The sequence below is a fragment of the Acipenser ruthenus genome, chromosome 12 (assembly GCF_902713425.1).
Source record: "Acipenser ruthenus chromosome 12, fAciRut3.2 maternal haplotype, whole genome shotgun sequence".
In the NCBI taxonomy this organism is placed as follows: domain Eukaryota; kingdom Metazoa; phylum Chordata; class Actinopteri; order Acipenseriformes; family Acipenseridae; genus Acipenser; species Acipenser ruthenus.
Genome location: NC_081200.1, coordinates 34,655,849 through 34,677,026, shown reverse-complemented (window position 1 = coordinate 34,677,026; position 21,178 = coordinate 34,655,849). Strand labels below are relative to the sequence as shown.

General features: G+C 42.0%; 1 protein-coding gene across 7 annotated transcripts in view; it reads left to right on the top strand.

The window, feature by feature from the left end:
• The window catches only part of LOC117417101 (E3 ubiquitin-protein ligase RNF220-like), a 140,368-nt gene that overhangs the window by 78,012 nt on the left and 41,178 nt on the right, over positions 1-21,178 (top strand). For all 7 annotated transcript variants that reach the window (XM_059034918.1, XM_059034916.1, XM_059034915.1 and 4 more), the window contains exons 3-4: positions 14,927-15,056; positions 20,387-20,432. In XM_059034918.1, the coding sequence (XP_058890901.1) occupies positions 14,927-15,056; positions 20,387-20,432 (176 nt within the window). The remainder of the gene's footprint in view (positions 1-14,926; positions 15,057-20,386; positions 20,433-21,178) is intronic.

The following is a 21,178-nucleotide window of genomic DNA, read 5'->3' as shown; positions in this document are numbered from 1 at the left end:
GCAGCTAAAAACACCAGCCTTTCTTTCTTTCTTTCTTTCTTTCTTTCTTTCTTTCTAATATTACAATAAAAAAGCTGCATTGCAAAACTAAAGAGTGAGTTCCTATAGTTTTAGCAGGTAGCCCGGTTTGCAAAGAACTTAGGGTTACAGCTCACTCGGTTTGATTAGTTGTGCCAGTGTGTCCTGGAGCAGAAGAACAATGGCCGTGGGGAGGGGGGTTGTGTTGTTGTTTTTGCTGCTTCATTCTCATCTCACACAGCTGTGGGTCCAGCCGGTACCAGCCACCAGGCTTTCTCAGACTAGCACAATGTTACCATTGAGTTCAGAGACACAAACACCAGCTCCACCACTCCGCACCGTGTCAGCAGACCGAGCAGAGAGATGACTTGTACAGTATTAGTTACACACGTTTTATTAATTTTCCTGAATATGCACATGTCTTCATACAGTAAAGCCAAGTCTTTAAATGCTAAATACTAAAGACAAATAAAATGACATCAAACTTACATATTTATGAAACTGAATTGCAGCCAATACACACACTTAGCTGTATACATATGAATCACTTATATGAGTGTTTTCTGGATACATTAAGCATTATTAAAATTACAAATTGTTCAAATCACTAACTGAAAGAAAACTTTCACAATTGACCTAAACATCTGAAATTAACTTAGAACCTAATTGCCTCGGCGTATGAGTTATTACAAAGTGAGTATTTTAAGCATGTAACATATGTGCATATTATTGTATACAATAGTTTCCACATGGAAGAGTTCAATAAGCCAACCCACAGGACCCCTTCACCCCAATTCCATTTCCCATCAGGCCTGTGTGCAGGGAGGGAGAAGGGGAGGGTGGGGGGTGGGGGGTGGCGACAGCCCCCTTCAGTCAACCTGAGGCGAGAGTCATAAATGTCTCTTATCAGTATTGTCATTGTAATAGCCTGCAACAGGCGGAGATGGGGCTGGATGAGAGTTATCACCAGGGCCTACAGGGGAGAATACACATCAAGCTGCCAATCACACACCATGGAAATTGCTCTGAGATTTGAGTCCCCAGACAGACACATACAGCCAGGCTCCCTCGATTGCTGCTCTTATGGATGGACATGTATTTATGTATTTTGTAATATTTTGTTTGTTTCTTTGTCCACCACGAAACCCAGCTGCAGTCTGAATGATCTAAATATGTTATTGTGGTACCTGGTGGATGATAAAGAGGGCAATTTTTGGTAGGTGTTCATAATGCGTTTAATGAAAGGTATGTACAGTAAGATTGGATGTCTAGTATGGCAAGAGTTGGTCCAGGATGGACCAGTGCAATGGAAGAACTTTGTAATGAAGTTACATGGAACCCACTCAAAGTATACCTGGACCCCCCTTTTTTGGGATCACTTTCCCCAAGTACCAATTTTATAAAAAAAAAAAAGGTGTATGATCACCCCCTGCTGTTTGAACCTGTATCACTTCCCTTGTGATTGCCTACAGCCGGAATTGTAAAAAGGAAAAGGATAAGATCAGAATGTTGTCCCATTGCACTGATCCGATGGTATCGGAGCGTGTCTGGATATCCCTGTGTTTTGCCCTCGGGGCTTGATCAGCCCACCAGGATACTGTGAACGTCAGCCTCCTTTTATCACCATCACCAGGTCTCTCTGCTATAATTCATGCTTTTTAACAGAGTTTGATAACAATCAGCACAAGGCCCATTCCATGATAGTCTATTGCACCCCAGGATTCGTTTAGTGTTTGTTTGTAAGTTTAAACTGAATACAAGAGAAAACACATTATTATTATTATTATTATTATTATTATTATTATTATTATTATTATTATTATTATTATTATTATAAGGTTGCTGGAGAGAGTTTACAGAATTTTTATTACAAATAAAAGTAAAAACATTTTATTTTCTGACAAAAACTGTGTATGGTATGGATAGACAGCAAGACAGTTCAGCACAGCTAACTATGCAATACCAGCTAGGCTGGCTATGCTGTGTTTTATTATTGTGCTGTTTTATCACCCCCCCCCCCCGGCTATATTTCTGAGGCTCAGTGGTCCTGACACAGTCTGTCTGGAAGATCCTGGGCTGGCTGGGGGGGGGGGCATGGGATGAAGGAGAGGTAGATTTATTCGTTTCTTTTTCCGTTTCATTCCTGACAGGTGCTGTGTTAACAGCTCGGCGAGCCAGAATCATCTCGCTCAAGCCAAGGGGCTTAGGGTTTAAATGGTTTGTGCGAGCGAGGTGTTAGCTCTTGTCAACACTCTCAATCTGACAGACAAACAGAGCCTGAGAATGGGAAATCCTACACTTTGTAGAGGGGGGTCGGGGGGGGGGGGGCTCTGATCAGTCTACCTGGGGGGGCAGTGGGGTTTTCCAGTATGTTGAGGGCTGGAAGGTTAGCGGTGTGGGCTGATGGTTTAAAATAATGGGAATAAGGGGTAAGAAGTGTGGCCCAGTGGTTAGAGCTGAGAGACTGGGAGCAAGACAATCTGGTCTAGTGGGTCAGGCTAAGGGACTGGGAGCGAGGCAATGTGGCCTAGTGGTTAGATCCAGTGGTGTAGTCCTAAATCTGAGGGTACCGGAATGACACTGAAATACAGATTTCCTTAAACAATAATTATATGAATTCACTGCACTGTTGCTGTTGTCTTTGTCAGCATTTTTAGCCTTCTTAAAGAAGTAGCTTGTAAAAGAAGCTCCTAATGCACTTTTCATTGCATGAAGATGACTACTGACTGAATCAGACAGTCACACGGGAGATGTGAGTCATGTGACTTAGCTTGCCTATAATGCTTGACTGGCTTGACTACACCACTGCTGCCTATAGAAAATAGTACCGGAATGGTGTTCCCCCATGTTCCGACTACATCACTAGTTAGATCTGAGGACAGGGGGCTAAGCAGTGTGATCTATGGGTTAAAGCTGAGGGACTGGGAGTCATTGTGGTCTTGTGGTTAGAGCTGAGGGCCCGGGAGGTAAACAGTGTAGCCTAGTGGTAGAAGACAGGCTGCTCAAATGTCTGTGTTTCAATGGGGAAGAGGAGGCCCTAGACGGGGCCTTTGGACGGGGATTTATGGTGTGTTTGGCCCCCAGCCATCAGATGCATGTGTTGTTGAACTTGTGGTGTAAGTCTGCTATGGGCATTGCACTGCGCAGTGTAACTGCTTAGTGTGCTTAGTCCGTACATTTACCTAACGCCCATTGATTGCAAGGATGGGATTTGTAAAGGTCAAGGGGTTAACGTAGATCAAACAGGCCTTTCTGGGGAGTCCCGAATGGCAGCCAAAGGGTCTGGGGGGAGAGATTAAAGTGTTACACCATCACAGTGTGGGCAGCAGATGGATGAGGGCAGCGGTGGGACCTATAATGTACAGTTAATCAAAAAATGATTTGGTCAGGTCAGGTTGTAGTTATGCGATTCTCAAGATTTTATCTTGAAGTTATCCAATAGGGGAATCTAAATAACTTTTCTTTAGAAAATTTTTTTTAATAAAAGTTTAGTATAATACAGTTCAGTCTGGTTGTATATCAGGCTAGTTTTGTTTTGTATGACACTGAAAATAAAGTTGAGATAGCCTTGTATCTTTTCTTGATGCACTCTTGGGAAACTAACCAGGAAAGAAAGCTGTGTGTTCTACTGGTAGAGCTGAGGGACTGATAGGCAGTGTGGACTAGTGATTACAGATATGAGACTGAGAGGCAGTGTGGTATTGTGGTGAGAGTCGAGAGACTGGGAGGCTTTGTTGCCTAGTGGTTACAGACAAGGGACAAAGGGGAAGGGAGCTGGGGATTTGAGACAAGATACTGATATAATAGTTTAGAATTACATTTTTTGTCTAAAAGTCACTTGAGTACCACAAAAGTGACTTTTAGTGGTAGTGTAGTGGTAGCAGTGGCGGCTATGACAGCTCCTGGAGAGCTCCCCACTGAGTATAATCTGCAGCCCAAGGTGGGAATTAAATTAACTCGATTGGCCACTGTTGTGTTGCCATTAGTGGTAATTAGTTAAAACATCAGAGTATAAACAGTATATTGGCTCTGGTAATTAATTATCCCACTCAAGCGTGTGTGTGTGTGTGAGAGAGAGAGAGAGAGAGAGAGAGAGAGAGAGAGAGAGAGAGAGAGAGAGAGAGAGAGAGAGAGAGAGAGAGAGAGAGAGAGAGAGGGAGAGAGAGAGAGAAGAGAGGTAGAGGAGATGGAGAAAGCGGCTTGAATCATTGCTTTACCAAATGCTTTCAGTTACAAGGGAAGTAGCGGGCACACTTAAAAGGTGGTTCGCACGAATAAGATTTGGATTAAGGTTAATCATCTGATGGGTGAATTAATGATAACTTCAATAATTTAATACAAATCCAATTTTTGTTAATATATAATAACATTTTCCCAACAAAGTGTTACCTATAGAGGGCTACAGTACTTGTGATCCAACGACGAACCTCCGAGAGCTGGACCCTTTCATTATTATTATTATTATTATTATTATTATTATTATTGTTATTATTATTATTATTATTATTATTATTATTATTAATAATAATAATAATAATAATAATAATAATAATAATAATAATAATAATAATAATAATAATAATAATAATAATACATCCTTTGGTTCATGTTAACCAAGTCAAAGCCCCTATTTCATAAGAATGTCCAGAAGATGTGTTTTTAAAACAGGCCTCTCACTCCAGTGCCTGTTTGCTTTAGTTCGATAGGGTTTCTTTTTAAAGGCACAGGGAAGGAGGTACTCTGTGTAATCAAGCATGCAAAACGACCTTGCAGACATGTTTAAAAAAGATAAACTGAGCTAATACCTTCACTTCGTCACCTGAGGAGGAAGCAAGCAAGAGGAAAGAGACTCTTTTTAGAAAATTATTTTCAGCTGCCCTTAGGAAGTCTTCCATGATAACTTTGCATATAAATATATAAATAATTTAACACCAGCCTCAGAACCCCCACCTCCCCTCCCCCCGCCCCACCCCCCCCACCCCCTCTCAATTCCCCCAGCTCCAGCGTGGTGCAGGGGGTGTAGGGTTAGGCGTCAGGATGCTGTCTTTGCGTTAAATCGCATCCTAAACATCCTGTAGCCTAGGAAGAAGGCAGCAGCCTGGCAGATCTAACCCAGCCGCATCACCCTCATTTCCCGGGTCAGTGCTTGGGTAATGGTCTATTAATTTGCTCGATTCTCCCTTGTGAGGCAAACTCAATTTCCAGGCCTGGCTCACAGCTAACTGTCGACAAGGTGATTGATTGAACAAACAGCTGTCACTACCGTAGGCTGACCAACCCCGCACCCCCCCACCCCCCACCCCCACTACACACACACACACACACACACACACACACCTCCTACACACACAACACACATGCTTGTGCACTTACACAAACTACAATCTTAAAAAAAAAAAAAACTGAAATAACATCTTGAAATAGGCTTATACTCAGCATGGAAGGCTAGCTCACAAACACACACTGACAAGGAGCCTGACACACATTTTCATTCCCAGCAATGGGAGAACTTCAAGCTGTCGGTAGTTGTTTATGGGAACATTTGTTTCAAGGTTATTAAAAACAAAATCTATAAGCAAAAACTTTCTTTAGAAAAGGAAGATGTGAGATCCTCAAACAGGCTGTCTATAATAGGGGCTTTCATTTTTTCCTAGCAAAATCAGATCCAGGAAAATCTCAGTATGTGTGTCTGAAAAGCCCCTTAACACCCCCCCGCCCCCCCCCCCCCCCCCCCCTTCATTTGAACCCCTGCATTCAAACAACCCACCTTCCAAATAAAATTATAGAGACCCGGCAACAATCACTGTTCCTGCAAACACAAGGACCTCGTTCAAGCACATTAAATAACTAAAAAAAGAAAATTTGCAATTATATAAAAAGTATTTTGAGAGAGAGAGAGAGAGAGAGAATTTACTATGGTTATGGGCAAACAGGGTCTGCAGGGGGGTTTATAAGAGATAAATGCACCCAGGAATCAAATCGAATTCTTCTTATCGCTGTATTATTTGAAGACGTTATCAAGTGCGGTAATGTGGTTATAAATTCAATTTCGTCTGAGAGATTTCATTGTTTACTGATGTCTTTCGGAGGGGGGTGGGGGGTTGTAAACACTCAATGCACATCAAGAAATTCATTTTGGTTTCCAGAAGGGATGGCAAAAACATGGAATCAAAGTGGACAGGGATGGAAGGGGAACACTGCCAGTTTGTCAAGGACATAAGACAATGTATTTACCTTTTGAAATAAGATTTGTATTACTCCACGGTGACCCCTGCTGGCTGCAGTACAAGTTATCTCATCACTGTTTGTTTACCTCAGAAAGAAGAATTCACTCTATTTATTTTTAATTATTTCTAGAGGATAGCCATCTGAGATACATCTTGTTCACATAAGTGGCAACAGCCTTGCATTTTCCCAAACCAGTGAGCTACTGAAGGCCAAAACCATAGCTCTTTGTAACTCTGTCCATACCCTCTCCTCACCACCACTCCTCTTTCTCTTCTCCCGCTTTCTTGCCTTCTCTCCCCCCACCCCAACTCCCCAGTAATGCATCCTGATGCCTCTTCCCAGGAGATTTGCTCTTACACTAGCTGGAACTCAATTTTCAGCACTAAAGGTTCTTTTTAAAAAGAGAATGATCAACTCTCCCTGCCAAGGAAAAGTTCAAGGGCCCCCATTAATTCAAAACTAAAAATGACAAATTCATCTTCACACCACGATTAAATGAAGTCAGCCTGTAATTGATGCTAATTGATCCGAGGACTCTTTCCCTGCTTTGAAGGCAAAAAAAAAAAAAAAATGGTGACGTGCATGAGTCACAGCCAGTTGGCTGTGATTGCGAGTGTTGTAATTGCGGTTTCTTTTCATTGTTGTACGTAACACATGGTGCCACCTGCTGGCAATGGTATTAAAGAGGAGCCCTGATTTTCCTAAACACCCCTTTTAATACACTATGAAATAATGTGCACTTGTTTGGGTGTGTATTAGGGCCTGTATCTGCTTGAATTACCAGCGTGGATGTTACTGTTTTAGTAATACGCTGCCAGTCCTTTTTGACACAGTGCCAATACTGGCCGAATTTTTGAATTGTCATTTGTTTGAATAGAGGTCTTTCTTCACCACATAGCGCACAGTGCCACATGGTGGTGGAACGTGGTAAGGCGGATCTGAGTATGTAAGCCTGCACGTGTCTGTGTTTGTGTGTGCGTGCTTCAATCATTGGCAGGGAAGTGATTGCTCCAGCCGCAGACTGCCAGTGTTTTAATAAAGTCAGTGCTTTTCTGCTTCTTTTAAGAGGTGAAACACGTGGCACGCGCAGTGGCAGCACTTTCCTCCCCACTGTGGGCGTCTGATCCCGACGGGAAACTCTTTTCACTTCAAAAAAAAAGAGAACCACCCCCCCTCACACACGCCCGGTGAACAAGCTCTTTAATAAAATGTGTGTTTATGCCGGCAGGTAACCATTTCTGAAGTGAAAAGCAAGACTTTATAGGTCGCAGCTGTGTAGGGCCAGCCTCTTAATTTTACTAGTCCGACAGATGAGCTGGCGGGAGGTAAAGTACAGTCGGAATTTCTCCACTCAGAATAAAATTACAATGTTAGCACTTTTTAAAGCTGTTTAACTCAGTCTCAGAGCTTATTAGCAGATACTTTGTTCTCTGGCCAGTGCATTTACTGTACACCACATAGAAACCTGAAGTGGTCTGGGATCGCTTTCCGCTCGACTAAAAATAAAATGCACTCTTTCTCTCTCTCGCCATTGCGTTGTAAATATATACTGCATACATGTACATATAATAAATACATTTGGAAGCGGTTAAGGAAATATGGGCACGCTCTTTTAAATGATACTGTAAGTGGATGTGAAGCGCAGACAGCTTATGGGTCCTGGAGGAGTTTTCCAGTGGACAAATGCCAGTATCTGGATGAAATTTCTTTCACTTTAATGTATGCGATGGTTTTAAAGCGGTTTGTAAAAGTTTAAAGAAAATGCTGCTGTATTGACAGCACAGGACAGTGTGGATGCATACCAATGTATAACAAGTGCCTGAAAGATTCTAGATTCCTTTTAACTCCTTCATCAAAAATGAAATCCTCTTCATGCCATCTGTCTTACTTTAATATACAATGTTTCTTTCTATTTTTATTTTATTTTATTATAAAAAAAACAAGATGCTTCAAAATCAATACAACAGTCCTGTCCCATTTTGTGTTATTTTTCTTAAGTGCTACCAACCAGCAACAACCAAGCAGTTTGACAATTGTTTGCTATTGTTGTGAGGCGCGGTGGCGAGGTACATATAATCAGGCAGTGTGCCATTGTGATTTATCGGCTGTGTGTTTGAGCATATTGAGGTCTGGGAGCGAGACAGTAAGCAGCAAGCAGCAGTGTTAGTGGCAGGGAGTGTGATTTAGTTAGGTTCCCCATTGAGTACAACGAGCATCAGGATTCTTCATAACTCCTGACAAATTATGACACGTGGACATGCAACACCCCCAATTCATCACACAGGCAAATCGGCCAGCGCCACAGGAATACTGCGGGGGGGCAGACAAGTGTATTAGAGCGATAATGGATTTCACGTATTAATAACCTGCCAGCGGTGCTCAATGTCTGTGTTAAAACATGTCAATGAATGATGACAGAGCTCGGATTGATACAATCCACATGTGTTGATACACTGGTTAGCATACTGCACAGACACATTCTTTCTTTCTCTGTTTTTTGTTTTTTATAACATTCACCCACCAGTATCAACAACAAGTAAATAGAAGCACACCAGCCTACTGTTTTGAAAAATAAAGGACACCCAGTCCAATGCAGTGTGTGTGTGTCCTTCAGTTAAAGTGGGAATGTGTGTGTGTGTGTGTGTGTGTGTGTGTGTGTGTGTGTGTGTGTGTGTGTGTGTACTGGTCTCTGTGCATGAGAGACTATAATTTTGGACAGTGCAAAATATAAAAAAAGAATACAGTTTAATGCAAGTATACTTCAGTCATTACAGTAAAAACCTCCACTATCAAATCTTCTTTTTATGAACTCCACCTGCTTGGTAACCTGTCTGCAATGTCCTCTGCCCTGTTGTCTTTGAAAATGTGCCAAGCAGCCCTCTATCTCTGCTATTTTCAGTACTGTAAGTTATATTGAGCATTTAATGGTCAAATGGCTGTGTCTTAATAATAGATTTTTGATTGGAAATGTTACGTGAACAATTTTACTGTGATAATTCAATTATATGAGTAATATAATGAGCAAAGAAAAAAAAAAATATATATATATATATATATTTAGAATATATATATATATATATATATATATATATATATATATATATATATATATATATATATATATATATATAACCTCCATCCTTAATGTGTTTTTATTAGAATTACAGTCAGTAGAAGAAGAAGAATATTACAAATAATAATCTGAATAATTTTTGTAGTTAACACAAAATAAGCGGGGGGAGCAGACCCAAATTACCGAACCGATAAAAATGCAGATCGTCACATGGCGGTGGGGAAATGAAATGATCCATCTTGGCGCATTCCGAGGAATTAGGTGTGTATTCAATCAGGGCTGTCAGAACTCCCCCCCTGTCCCCCCCCCCCACCGCTCTTCGTTTGGCATTTTGGTGAAGAATCTTCACGCTAAAAAGTTTTGTCAGTCCTATTTCCTTGTTATCATCAGCACCCCCCACCCCCCCCCCCCTTCCCACCTTCCCTCTCACTCTTTCTCTTCCTCCGTGCTCTGGCAGATTAAAAAGAGCTCCTGCGCAAGCAGGGGCCTCGACACCCATTCCGGATAAACCATCTCCATTCCGCTGGGGTCCCGGGCAAGCCCGCCTCCCACATTAATCATCTTTAAAATAATGACAGCAACCGCACACTGCCGGCCACATCTCTCCGTCTGTGTCTCCCCATCAGTCAAAGAGAAGAAGGAGAAAGAGAGGGGGAGAGACGGAGAGGAAGACAGAAAAAGAGAGGAAGAGAGAAGAGGGGGAGTAAGAGGGAATAAGGGGGATGAGAAGGGGAAATGGAGAGCGTGATAGACTGGGGCTCGACTGGTGATGTGCTGTCTTGTTTTCTTCTCTTTATTTTGAGATAGGGTGTCGAGGCTGCTCCATTAATCACTGGCCATCTCAATTTGGTTGATTTACTCTCTGGAGACAGGGGAGGGTGTGAAGACGAGGTGCCCAGACAGCACCTCGACATAATGTGTCTCTCTATAGGAAAAGCATTAGCCCAGCACAACTGGCCTGTTGGACCTGATTGATGGGGGACCAATGGGAAGGGAAGTGTGCCACAGTCTCCAAAGCCTGGAGCATTGTGGGACTGTGCAGGCAATGTGCTGCTTCCAAACTCAGGATCTGCTTCTGGTACTATAGGCCAGTCACCTGATGTGTGAAGAACGCTTAACCCATAAACTTTTCTGATTTTAAAATGGTGTAATATAAAATTAGTAATTTATTTGGCTGAAAACATATTAGTATTCACACAAATAATATCTTTAAAACTGCAATTTACTTTTCTTTTCTTTTGAGCAAAATGATACATAGCTTCCGTGTTGGACTGAGGGGCTGTTGATGCAGTAAATAACCTCATGTTGCGATTTTTTCAGGGAACGTCTAGAAGTGACCCCAGGACCTCAGGTTGGGAAACTCTATATAATAATAGATATGTACCAGATCTGCTCATTATGAATTGGATTTTGGTCACGTTAGATTTTGGGCTGTGACAAGAGCGGGGGCTTTGACAAAAGCAGATCCAGTAGCTCAACCTTATTGCTGGCTTCACTGAGCACGATGCAAGGGACTGGTAGATAGATAATCAGGTAGATGTGAACAGATACACGTCTCCAGCTTTCTTTTCTGTCTCCTCTGTATGTCTGCCACACAGTAGAGAGTGCGACAGGAGCAGAACTGCACTGACAGCGTCCTGGCTTTTTAGTCGTCTTCTTATTACTTTTTTTTACTCTTTATTCCAAACAACAGTTTCATCAACATTTAATATTTTACTCTCTCCCAAACTTGACGTGTCAGAGAAGTGAAGCCCCCCCCCCCACCCACCCCCCACCCCTCCTGTTTGCACTCTCCTCACTGTGCTCACACACAGTGCAGTGCTCAAAACCCTTGTTGCGCGCTGGAGATGTGTCATCTATCACTGCACTGACAGATGAGCCTGTCGGATTGTTTTTCATTAGGCAGCCCTGGTGCGCCTCATTGTGAGCACACATGACAGCCCCTCCATGACAAACTTATCTGCAGGCGGCTCATTAGAGGGGCTTAAAGTACATTCCCTGCCATCGGAGTTTGCTAAAGAGCTGTCATCTTTGTTTTTTGCTTAAAATTTATGTAAAAAATAAAAATAAACAATATAGATTGACCAAGCTTTTTTTTACCCAGTGTACAGTTTGTAGATCTGTTTTCTGAACGGTTTCAAAACTAGAAATAAATTGCTACATTTTTTAAATTACTGCCACGTTCCAATTTCACCCACTAAAGCAGCCACTGACTGAAGTGTTAGGTGTTAGGCGATGTTTCTCTCTTTTAGCAAGTATGGACAGAATAAAATGGCATGTTTAAAAAGTGCAATGAAAACAGACTCAAGTAACAGCAGTAATGAATGCAGGCCTGTGCCTTCCTGGCATTGAGTACTCACATTGAGATCGATGGTTGAATTGGAAAGCTGCCTGTGTCATTACAGACCTCAGCTTCGTGAGTTCTTGCTGAAAGCATTGCAACACTCTCATTACTTACTATTTCAGAGGCCTGGGACTTATATGGATTGTATTTAAACATAATCAGCTCTCTTATGATATTTTGTGTATAAGCTCAGAACTCGCCTCCGGTTGATTTCAGAACCTACCATCTATAGACTGTAGGGAACCAGTCACAATCCAGAGGTCATAATTGGGCATGCTTCTATGTGAATATAAAAACATTGTTCTTCAGGGTACTGGCAACTAACAAATTAGCTTTACAAAGGCTTGTATGTATAATTGAGCAGAAATGTGATTGTTAGATCTCAGATATTGTCAGTCTCTCAATGACTGGGAAAAGAGTGACAATTATAATTTAGCTTTTATTTTATTTTGAAATGACGCAGGTATAAGTTTCAGCAACAGCTCACATCATAGAAGAGTAGGAGAGTGAGTGTGTGATTGTGTGTGTGAGGGGTGTGTCAGTACCCAGGTCTATTACACATCCCCCCTTCATTAGTGGTCACAGCTGTGCAGTCAGCCATTTACTTGGAAATAATCACTACATTTAGTAGTGAATTAAATATTAATTACTTTTCAGCAGCTCGTTTTGTTTTGTGAGAAGAGAGGGGGGGAGTGATGTCAGACGCACACTCAGAGATGCACAGGCAGACAAACTGACAGCAGAAAAAACAGAGACATGCAACCCCTCAAAAGAAAGATAGACAGACAGTACAGGGTGCTGACTAGAGGATATCTGTTAGGGGGTAGCATATATTAAACAAAAGGATTGAGTTAACACGAGTACAATGAAATGATCGGGGCTTGATTATTGCACCCATTGATTGCGATACTGATAGATTAAACACAGCCATGCTCCCACTCTCACTTTAGTGGCTGAGAGAAACACCATCCATTGGCCAGCTGCACCGCCCTCAGACACTGCTGGAATAAATATACTGGAGAGGAGAAAGTGAGAGAGCTGATAGGAACCAGAGAAAAACCTGTGTGACATTTAAAAAAGGACTGACTTCAATATTCCAGTCAGATTAATGACTTTCTAAAACACTTTCAGAAAAAAATGTTTTTTTTTTTGTTTTTTTTTTTAGAAATGTATGGCAACCACAAAATGTATGACTGAATATATTTTTATTTATGTAAATAGTATACTGTAACTACAAAGTAAGTTTCATGTGTTGACTGCAATTGCTATGGCGCAACTTGCATGACTTTCCAATAAAGCTTTTTTGAATTGAATTGAATTGAACTGAATTGGAAAAGGTTGGGGGGGGGGGGCGTAGGACAAAGAGGGAGAAAGACAGGCAGAGACAGGAAAAGAGAGAGAGAGAGAGAGAGAGAGAAGGGGAGAGAGCGACAGACACAGATGCAGAGAATTGTAATCGATTAGCCATTTCTCAAAGTCACTTAAAGTGTCCAGAGCGGCGGGTGGTTAAGTGGCAGGGCTGGGGAATCGGAGTTGGGTATGCGTCGGCACGCCTGCCTGTAAGCCGTGCTAACATTGACCCCGCCAGCTCAGCACTGATGAATCTGTTCTCTCGTAGGAAATAGTTCTGACAGGCCAATATCTGTGCAGCGCTATGTGCCCCTGGAGGGTGTCTGTGTGTGTGTGTGTGTGTGTTTATATGCGTGTGTGGGGGATGCACAGGTCCATCACCTTTTTAAATTATAGGCATATCAGTACATCACTACCCAAACACACTACTGCCCTCTAAGTCAAGGACATAGCCGCTTAGAGCCCAGAAATGTATTTAGCACAAACACCATGGGTTATCATGCTTGAATCCTTCTTTTCAGCACTACACTGTGGCTTAACCCGCAGCCCTGGTCTGGGAAATGAAGTGTCTTGAGACACAGGTAAGGCTGTAGCTCAGATCAGAGCTGCATATCCATACAGGATAGCACCTGAGAGCATGAACACTGGCTTTTAAAGAGGCCCTTTGCTCACCTCAACAATGGCACAGAGCAAAAACAGCAAACATCAAGCTAGTGGCCTACTGTGGTTAGTAATTCAGCTATTTACTCTATTGGATTCCATAAGTTATTTATTAGCCACATGATTGGCTCCTTGATCATATGTTATACACACCTAAGCAGATATCTTGTGCACAGCCTTCCCATAAAGCAGTTAGTTCCCATAACTTGGTAAATACTGAAGGGTATTACACAATACATTAGAAATCTGCATTGCTTTCTAGATAATATACAGTTAAAGGCATGCCCCAGAGTAACTAAGCTACAATGCAGTATTTTTACACCATGTTAAGGAATACAATAACATGTACCTGAATAGACCCAATTGATGATGACACCAGAAAGAGTATGACAAAGTTTGACTGGGAAAGGCTTGGTATTGGACTGGACTGTGGAATGGACTGTGTGTGCATGTGTGTGTGTGTGTGTGTGTATGTTTAGGGACTGTGATTTGTCGAGCGGAGGTGCCTGCTGATTCAGCCTACACGGTTGTCGTGACGATGGCCTGTCCATCCAGGATATCCTGCCTGCGATTATTCTGGGAGTCAGACGCGAGTCGCCCCATTGTTTCCCTGTGGAGTCGGCGTTATAAATAGACCTTCCGCCCCTTGTCCTAAACAGAGGACAGACACAAGACCAGGGCAGGAAGTCTCCTCATTGAGCCGCAGCCTGACGTTTATTTTTTACTGTAAGCAGCTTTTAAATTTGGAAATCCTTTGAAGCCCCAGTGACGTGTGCTTTGTTTGTTTTTAAAAGTTAACTTTGCCAGCCGCTGGTCGCAAAAGTATACTGTAGCTTCCTTCATGTAAGAAGAAGAGGCAAGCAAAATGTTCCAGAGGCCTGTTCTAGCTGTATGAAGGGCAAGTTTGGGTGTTTCACCTGACCCTTAATAGGTGGATGTTTTTTCCTGCCAAATCCCAGGCGACTGAGCCTTGCCTTGTTCAAAAATCACTACTAAATGAGACAATATGCACATAATATTTTGCCATTTCATGTATCTGAAGAACCCCAGTTGTCTGCCATATTGAAGTCTGTAGCTAACCTAGTCGCTTAACATGCCACTGGATTCTGCTAGAACACCTTCATGGAATAATGGCTGAATGTGACACTTAAAAATAAAGTGGGTAGCGAGCCTGTTGACCCCACAGTATTCTTTGGCTTTGGCTTTTGTCCTTACTACACTAATCACTAACAGACCTGTTTTGTTTTTTTCAGGCAAGAAAAAGGCTTCTCTGTACGACAGCCAGGCCCCTATCTGCCCCATCTGTCAGGTGCTGCTGCGACCAGGAGAGCTACAGGACCACATGGAGCAGGAGATGAACCGGCTCACACAGCTACACCTCAGGTGAGTGGTTATAATTTATTTAAGGTAAGGTTATTTTGTTAGCACCATGTACTTTAACCACTAGGACACAATGCTTACCTTCCAGTCTCTCAGCTGTACCTACTGGGCCACACTGCTTACTTCCAAGTCCCTCGGCTCTAACCACAAGGCCACACTCGTAGCATCAGCAAAAAGGACAGGACATTGTGACCTCCTAAGAGCTTCAGGGAATGAGTCAGTATGGAAGATTAGCCCAGCATGTAGCCTGAATGAGCTGAGAAGTAGTAGATTGAGTGTTATCTATCACGGCACAATGGGAGACGTTATTTAATAATTAATAAAGACCACGTTTTCTCCCCCTCCGTCCTCCTGCCTGTGTCTCAGGACAAGGTGGAGCTGTCTGCTTTAACAGCTGCTGGTATTTAAAGAGATAGCGTCATTCTTCCTCGTTTGTCAGTGGCAGATAGTGGTCCATGTCAGGGGTTTATGGTTTAGCCTCTCCTGTTCGTTTCCTATTAACCCCTTTGCCAGATGCACTTGAGTTATGCCCCAGTGCCAACTACCGTGGCAAGCCGTTTGTCTTGATTTAGCTGGCTAGAGAAACTAGATGTGCTGACTCAGTTTGTCTTTCTATTGAAGGGAATCACAAAGAGAAATCTTACTCTAACTATATACTGTAGCTGATACCATACAAAAAATATGAGTACATTTTAGCAATTGAAATCGACATATGTTATCCATTAAATGAACGTATAATTTAATGTTTTAATATTTTTAACAAAATTATCAATAGCTCAATTTGACACGGCATACACCAATCCTTTTTCTATGTCTGCAATAATGTGGAAAAGATCACACTGAAAGAAGATACATTTTGATACAAACAGAAATCTATTCATACAAATAATGACACACACAACATAACACAGGAGTCCAATCTGGCACTTTGAAAAACGGAGGTGAATGCGTTAACCACTGAGCCACCAGGCTCCGTATTGAAACAGCCTGTCTGCCCTTGACACCCCCACTCACCCCCAATCATGTAGATTTCCCACCCGCACTGCCATCATTTCAATAAGGCCTTGCCATTCCTCTGGTTACATATGTACGAACCTCATTGAATGTGACATGTCGAATTCGTGGCAATTTGTGCAAAATCTCCCTTTAATAATACCGTTTCATTTTGTCCAAATGAGACTTGAATGCATGTAAAATGGAAAAGGATATTTAAGATGTAACATTAGGCAGATGTCTTGCCGGAGGCTGTGTGGAGATATATGAGATTGTGGCTGCTGTGCTTAACGCAAGCGGCTCCATGCTCCCTCTTACATCGTGTCACCTGTTATTTTTTATCCCCTCTCTCTCAGTTCCTCATGTATGTAAATTGAAATCTATCGTGCCCTTACACATCAGTCTGTAAGGGGGATAGCTAAGAGGGCAATGCAATCTACATATCCTCGCCTAACCAATTTGGCTGGAACAGAGGACTGGGAAACAAACAAAAAAAGCAATCTTTATCTCTTCATTCAGATTCTTTTTATTTAATCTTTATTATTCTGGTATTGTTTCGGTGCTTGTTAAATCAGGGGAATTTAAAATGGAGCATACTGTCTCTTCAAGGACATGTCAAGCTGAGAGTTGAGTCAGTACATGGATGGCTGACCACCTAGGAAAACTCGGTGCTGCAGTTTATGAAGTGGTGTTAGGGAGGCTGTCCTTTTGGTGAGACACTAAACTAAGGTCCTATCCGCTTTCTGGGAATTACAATCACTTGGCACTTTTTGTAGAAAAGCTGTGTCTTGACCAAATTTCTGTAGCTATTTTGTCCAGTCTTCAACTCTGCAACCAAGCCCTGTTGTTACATACTGGTTTAAATAGTCTTTCAGTCGCACATAAACAAACTTACTTAAGACTCTTAATGATAAATCTTTAGTAACATAACTACAACTGACTGTGGTTACCTCAACTTTCTCTTTGTGACTCTTTTCCTCTGTCCTCCACACATGCCTTCTCTCTCTTCCCCCTCCCTTTCTCATCTCCCTCCTTCTCTCTCCCACTCCCTCTCTCCCCCTCCCTTTCTCTCCCTTCTCTTTTTGTCCCACTCTCCCTGTCTGCCCTGCAGCTAACACAGTGTATCTGCGCAGCAAGCTAAATTCCCACCTGATCAATAAAGACGGAGTGCTCCGTCCTCCCCCTCGGCCGCTCGATAGTTTTTTATCAGTCTTCTGGCCCCACAGCACAGAGCCGGCCGCAATGACACGCTCAAGGGCACCGGCCTCAGCAGCCATCAAATCTCCGCCACTGGCCTGCGAGGCTACCTTTAAACACACCCCTCCCAACACCCTCACACACACACACACACACACAGCAAGGAAGTAAGTTAACACATTAACAGATTTGGCCTTTCCTTCATAATATTTCTGTGATTTATCTCGATTTTTAATTGAAAAAATTTGCGAATTAATTGATTTTCCTTACTTCTCATTTAACATCGTAATTGCGGACTCCGTAAATCTGAGAGTAAGTAAGTTATTCTGTGGTGGATGGCAGTGGCTGTGTGTGTGTGTGTGTGTGTGTGTGTGTGTGTGTGTGTGTGTGTCAGCTGGTTTTCTGTGTGTGTGTGTGTGTGTGTGTGTGTGTCAGTTGGTTTAACCTAGTATGTTCTGAGGAATATAATAGCTAGAATAAAAGTAAATGAGGAGTCTTCATTCTACAAACCTTTTTTTATGACTGCAAATAAGTTTTGGAGAAAAAATGATAATGGCTTTTATTTAATAGTCTACTTTTTTAGTATTATCTTTTAGTTATCAAGAAAGAGGATCTAAGCCAGCTGTTATACATTAAATACTTGGTTCTGTTCCATACAATTCTGTGGGCCCCACTGATTCTACTCATCATTATTACCTGTTCTCAGATATTTTTATTGTTGCCTGTTAGAATTGTATTCTCTGTCTTCTTGATTGGGCTGGGTATTGACTTGTGCCAAGGTAGCAAGGCCTTGTTGTAAAATAGCGCTTTTCTAAATTGTCTTGCCCTGTTTAAATATCTCATAAACTAAATGAAAGCCTCCTTCTCATACTCTGCTTCGCATTCTCTCTCTTTCTCTCTCGGCTTTTCCCATTTTTCAGCTTCTGCTCATTTCAAAATCATTTCATTGGCCTGAGACTGTGACTAGAGAGACAGGAAACTTTTTTGTCAAAGCACACACATCAAAATGTATTGAAATTGCACAGTGAAAAGCTGCGACAACAAGGCCGTACAGCAATACACCAGTCCTCTCCTCACTTATAGTTACTAGTTTCTAAAATCATCAGGACCTACCCAACTGATTTATATACTCAAAGTGGAAAATCCTTATATGCTGTATCCATATCTTATGCTTTCCCTTATATGAAAATGGTCCCTCTTATTTCATGTGTGTATGGGTTATATGTGTGCACAGATTAATTATGGTATGCATTAGTAGCAGTGATTTTAAAGGGGACCCCACACCTCTCCCCAACAGGATTGAGAGGCAGGAACACTGAGAGTTGGCCAATGAATGCAGAGTGTCAGAAATTGAATTTATGATGCAGGGAGTGTGTTTATTATCTCGCAAACAGTGCGCTGCTGATGTTGTGAATTTATCCTCTTTCAGGTCGCTCTGATTTGTGTGTGAATCCCCACCGTGGCAGATCAATCATGCGCCCATGCTAGTGTGTGTGTGTGTGTGTGTACCCTTTTGACATCATACTCAGTAGTCTTTTTTGGTTTTAGGACCTACAATGTGTGATTGCCACCATTTAAATGCACTCTAGGTCCCAGCTCCCAAAAAGCATATGTACTGTATAACTTATAATGAGAATTCCAACATCCATGTAATTGGACATAGGAGCTGAGGAGGTCATTACCAATATCACCAGGCTCCTTCATTCACTGCACATAAAGACTAAAAAACCTCTTTCCACCAATCTCTCCCTCATTTTCTCAGTTTTAATACTTTCATCGTGTTTCCCTTTCTTTCTGCTTTCTACCCCCCTTACTTTTGTTGCTTACACTCTCCCTTTCTATCTACTCCTCTCTCATCTCTGTCTTCCTCCCTCCATCATTCCATTTTCTCTTTCTCCTCTCCTCCCTTCTCCCCCTATTTGATCCCCTGATTCCTCTCTCCCCCTCTCTCTTTCTCTCTACTCCTTCATTCATTTATTTAACTCTCAGGCCCCCCCACGCCTGCCAAATCACGTTGGCGGATTAAATTAAATTTCTGCACCCTGCCTAAGCGGCTCCGCATCTGGTTCTGTGTGCGGGGCACAAAGCGAACATGACAGGAGCCTTGTTTTTTTGTCACTTTGCCTCAGCTCATCTTTTCAGGGGCTCATAAAATATATTGATGTTCCTGGTAAATCAGCACAGAGTGAGGGGAGGTGTGTGTGTGTTTGTGAGGGGGGATATTAATGTTCTGGAAAAGAGATCTGATTCGATATGTCTCTCCCTATTGTCGCTGGCCGCTTTAGCTAGCCTGTTTAATACTTTCTGGCTTCTAATCAGTCATCTTAAAGCCGCAATGTCGATGCGGTTGTGATTTTATGTCATTAGCCCAAGCTGGACGGCCTCTGGGGAAAAAAACATAGCCCTATCTTTTTCCTGCTCCCTCTCTCCTCCTCTTCTGAGTTTAATACAATGTTTACAAGCTGACGCATTGCTCTTAACATATTTCAAAGTCCTAAGCGCTTAGGGTGTTCCGCTGACAAATCAAATAACAGCCAAATAATTTATTTCCTCATGCCACTCGCTCTTAGCAGGGGAGGGGGTAACTCCACGAGAATGATTACTTCAATAAAAAAATTATATCTTAAATCCGCTTTGCGATCTTACTTTCCACGGTAATTGTTTCAAATTTAACTTGGCCCAGGGGTTGGTTGACTGAATGGCATTGTTGGTGTGTTGTGGTGGTGGGGGTTAGATATTCTGATATTAAATATTAAATATATATTTTAAAATGTTTGAAATGTGTCAGTGTGTGGGTTTTAGGGTGATGCTAACCCAGCAACATGTTTCATGTTGCTTTATAGACACAGAGCACAGGAATGAGAGTACAGGAGTGTAAAGAGTGAAAGAGATCTGTAACAGTCCAGAATTGTTTTTAAGGGTGTATTAAAATAAGCCATTATTATGGGCTGACCTGAGATTAACTGAAGATGCATAGCTAAAACAGAACTTTTGTACATTTTTTCTTTTTGCTTAGCATTATAATAAAGTGACTCTATTTAAAACCTTTAAAACAAAATTCACCTGCTTGATTTTGGAATCTGTGTCCCTGATTGTTTATATATATATATAATATATATTGTTTTTGAATTCATGTTTTACAGCAAGAATCCTGCACTAAAGGACAGCATTACCCCCAACACACCTAAGGTAAGAAAATCCAATTATATATATTTTTTTCATTCAAACTTCATTGAGTAAATCATAAACTCCAGACAGCACAGCAATTATACGTACTGTGCTTTGATTCTGTTGCATGTCCGGATTAGCACTAATTCCAACAAGACTCTTGTTTAAATACACCATGTAAGAGCACAACTCTGCATGGGTGCTTGTTATGGTAGATGTAGTAGGTATTTAAATGCACCTTGCTAGGGCAGAGGTAGTTGCAGTAGATCCTTAAGTAGTATAGAAAGCAGCGACTCAGAACTAACAACCCAGCGAGTGTCTTCACACAACCGCAGTCCCTACTATGGGGAAAGGTAATCCCAATCTATGTCATAACAATGGCTCTAGTGCCCTGCAAAGCTCCTGTTTAGACACTGCAGTTCAAACCGGGATGGCAACAGAGAATCGATCCGCTATGAGCTTTATTCATCCCTGCTGTCAGCCTGTCAGCCAAAGAGCCTTTTCCTATTCCTCTCGCTAAGAAAACAAAGGAAAACTGGACCCGCGCACTGCCGGCCGGGAGACAGGAGAACCAAACCACTTAATGGTCTCAAATGGCCGTTTCTTGCAGGAATTCAGTTAACAAAATGTCAACCTGCGTTTTCTTTTCCTGCTTTATGACCCCCGACTCCACCGTGGCTGAAAGAGGAAAGGAGATGGGGCTGACAATATTGTATATCAGTTTTTTTCAATTTTTTGACCAGCAGCTGAGCCCTATAGTACAAGAT